This window comes from Sinocyclocheilus anshuiensis, unplaced genomic scaffold (genome assembly GCF_001515605.1).
Source record: "Sinocyclocheilus anshuiensis isolate Anshui unplaced genomic scaffold, SAMN03320099.WGS_v1.1 scaffold58, whole genome shotgun sequence".
NCBI classification, from domain to species: Eukaryota; Metazoa; Chordata; class Actinopteri; order Cypriniformes; family Cyprinidae; genus Sinocyclocheilus; species Sinocyclocheilus anshuiensis.
Genome location: NW_015547688.1, coordinates 308,456 through 312,136, shown reverse-complemented (window position 1 = coordinate 312,136; position 3,681 = coordinate 308,456). Strand labels below are relative to the sequence as shown.

The 3,681-nt window shown below is 38.5% G+C and overlaps 1 protein-coding gene across 1 annotated transcript in view; it reads left to right on the top strand.

Moving 5' to 3' along the window:
• Positions 1–474: 474 nt before the first annotated feature.
• Positions 475–3,681, top strand: part of LOC107703359 (ribonucleoprotein PTB-binding 1-like) — a 53,896-nt gene continuing 50,689 nt past the window's right edge. The window contains exons 1-2 of the mRNA XM_016505956.1: positions 475–864; positions 2,911–2,977. Of these exons, the coding sequence (XP_016361442.1) occupies positions 478–864; positions 2,911–2,977 (454 nt within the window). The 5' untranslated portion in view covers positions 475–477. The remainder of the gene's footprint in view (positions 865–2,910; positions 2,978–3,681) is intronic.

Below are 3,681 nucleotides of genomic sequence, written 5' to 3'. Positions count from 1 at the left end.
ATTGTGAACCACTTTTACTAGTACCCATGAGGCCCACTGACTTCTTTTATCTTGATCTGGCAACCAGTCCCCATTTTTATGCCGTTAAAACTAGAGGACTGAAAAAAAAAACTAGTTATAAACATCGGGGTATTAATCTAAAACAAACTCATAAGCCCATAGCAAGGACGTCTATATTGTAAACTGTATGTTAGGACAAAGTGATATCTTGCAACCTGTACACTGAACAACATGATATCAGGTATGTTACTCTTTCTTTTTAATATGAAAACAAGAAAAAGCAAAAAAACGGAAACGGAGATCATAAAAAAGAACAAGATAAAAGTAATTCTTAGGTAAATATTTTACATTTTGATGGTATCTGGCAACCCACCTGCTTTTGTGTTCAAATTTGAGACGTGACTCGCTAGCCCCGCCCCTCAAGGCGTGAAAGAAAAACGCATTTCCCCTCGACCAATCAGCGGGCGAGTTTCTCGCATGTGTGTATTGTTTAAACTGGCCAAAGCAAACGAGCGAGCGCACAAACTTCCACACAGAGATATGGCGGCCGCGGTGTCCGTTAGCTCAGCTGCCAGAGACGAGAAAAACTTAACTGCTGCCAACTTCGCCCCGAATCCACTCTTTAAAAGTTACGACCAAGCAGCCGAACCCGAAAACTGGGGGTTTGACACGGGCAAACACGTTGATGCGGACACCGGCGATGAGGGTTCTCCGACGGCAAGCGACTGTCCGCGACGACTCGATGATGAACCGACGGCCCTCGGTCCAGAAGAGATTGCTAGTCGTTTGGAAAGAACGAGAAGAGAGTTTTATAATCGGCGAAAAATAATTATCAAGAGCCTCCCCGCCGATATCAGCAATCAGGTTTGTACATCAAACAATTGATGATCTTTGGACGAGCATCCCAAACACCGATCGAGTCACACTTCCACTTCCAAATGCTGACTCCGTAGTTAATAGACTGGGGTTTAACATTGTTTTGGTGTCGATAATTGAATCTGGTGTAACAATCAAAAGGTGAATGATCTATGGTCGTAGAGATGTTTTGTTCATACTGAACCTCGTGTCATCGCAGCCATTAACGAGCCGCGTTAACGGGATGGAGTCCGATGCGAGTTGTGTAACGTTAGTTGTATTGAACGGATGCGGGCCGTTTGACCGTTCATTTAATCGAGCTGAATCCCCGGATGCTTATCCTGAAAATGTGCTCAATCACAGCTTGTGAAGTTACAGGTTCGTGTTATATATTCGCTGCTTCATTTCACTGTTTTTAATTCCTTTAGGCGACGCAAGTATCGAAATCCTCTCACAAGTTTGACGCTTAAATCTGAAAATGTTTCCCATTTCCAATTAGTTGCTTGTCACGAATGTTATTTGACTACCTGCTAACTACCTGAGTCTGGCAAGCAGTTTTGACACTTATTTTGTAAAACCAGTTACTATTAATTTGTTTCTTTTCTTTTTTTTTAAAAACTTAATACCAAGTAATCCAGTTGTGACTAGTATATTTAATTTCACTAATGCCTGCCTATTCGCGAGTTACTAGAGCTAACGTACTCCATTCAGGAATAGTACACGCTCAATTTATCACTATTGCTCAATTACATACTAGTAATTTTGTTCCTTTGTTACTAGTCACTATCCCAACAGTGACTAGTTAATATTTCATTGTTAAATTGCAAATTAAATCCCACCCATATGTACATGTCAGAGCTCATTGTCTGTCAAATGTTTTATTGGATTGTATTGTTTCTTCTAGAAAAATTGTTGTTGATACTCATGAAAAGTTTGAATCAAGTTTATCCAAATTTAGTTTGAAAATAAACTGGTCTTAAATTATTTTAATTTCTATTGTAAATCAGTAGCTTGAATGTAGTTTTCACCATGAAAATGGTCAAAGAAGCTGACATGCCATTAAAAAAAGTTTTTCTCAACTAACTTCTAAGGTGGTCTGTGGTTCAGACCTCAACTATTCATTATGATTACAAATTCATTCCAGTTGTGGCCGGAGCTGTTTACTAATAACTATTCATAGAATTCTGGTTGGCTAACCTAGTGCTTTTCATTAAATACTAGTACCAATTTATGAGACACTAGTGTCTAACCCCTTTTGTGACTTAACAGTTGCTTATTTTACTTGTCATTTAATAACTGGTCAGAATGTGCTAATAAATGTTTAGTATGTATTCAGTTTGTTACTCGTAGCTTTTCCCATGTTTCTAGTACTAAGTACTATGACCAAACGATTAACTGCATTTCTTAATTTGGGAAATGTTAAACTTAAAAATTTTATTCTAGATGCTACTAGCTGCTTCGTTGTAAGTCACTTTTTTTTTTTTTGTCATCCAAGTTCTCAAACTGTTTTATATTATGGGAATGAGCAAAGCAATATTCATATGGCTCGGTTGGTTCTGGTTCTTCTTTGTGGATGTGGTTCTCTTAGGAAAATGCTTGATTCATGGGGAAAACAGGTCTGTGTGTTTGAGCGACTCTAGTATTGTTCCAGATCGGAATGGGAGCAGTGAGGATGACAAAGGACAGAAGGCGCTGAAACAAAACGTTTTGCTTTCACTGACACTGAAAGAAAGTGCTAGTGCATATTATGGTAACACGTAGGAAGCCTGAAAGCAAAAGTGGAGGGTTTTTTCCCCTGTTGCTGTCAAAAGTAATTTTATTAATCACTCAATCATAACCACTGAAAAATCAATTTATTTGTGACACTTGAGAGTTGTGGGAATAGAAGTTGCAAATATGACAGGACAGAAATGATAGCTGAGCCATTCAAGTCGTTTTGAATCTATTGGATGACTTCATTGTTCATGCAAAATGGAGGATACAATCATTATGGTTAATGAAAGAAAGTCTTCCTGAATGGTGAATTTTTCTTTTTTCTGTTGTGTTTTCCTTTAGGAGGTGCACGAGCTGTTAAGTAACTATGATTTGAAGTACTGCTTTGTGGACACATACAAAGGGACAGGTGTGTATGAATCATCATATTATCACATGAATGGACGTTTGTTGTAATCACGTTGTTGTTGTTAGGTGCTTTTGAAAATTTTTTTGAATGGACATATTGGCAACATTTTATATCGTTCTGAGCAAGTTAAGTCTTTATTTAGCATCAACTCAACCCATATTTTACAACCCTCTACATTGCGAATAAATCACTCGCATATGCGACTAAATCTTCACTCTGGGTGACTAAATAATGTCTAATTTTAGCCACTGGCTAATAAATAAATACTGCCACCGGCGGTAGTGCACGTGACGTCATGCACTCTATAACAAGCATAATACGAAGTTTTGTATACAAGTGTAATAACAGTAGCGGAACAGTGAACCGTGTCTACACCGGACGTGACACTGCCGCGTCGCAACAGGTTGAGTCTGTCTAGTGTCTACACAGGACATTTGAACTCTGTGTCAGTACCTCATAAATAGAATGAGGCAGTTCACTGTCGGGGATTTGTCGTGTCGTGCCGCATCCAGTGTAGCATCACTGATTATAATGAGTTTTATAGTATTTTGCCACGCCGCACAGCTCGCATCCTGTAGACGGTGTATTTAACTTTCTTATTTAGGCTACTTTCTTGTTTAACTCTATTATTTCTTTGATATTTATTTTAGTGTTTTGCAGGTTGCGTATTCACTGACTGAAGTGCTAAAATAAACACGAGCTGA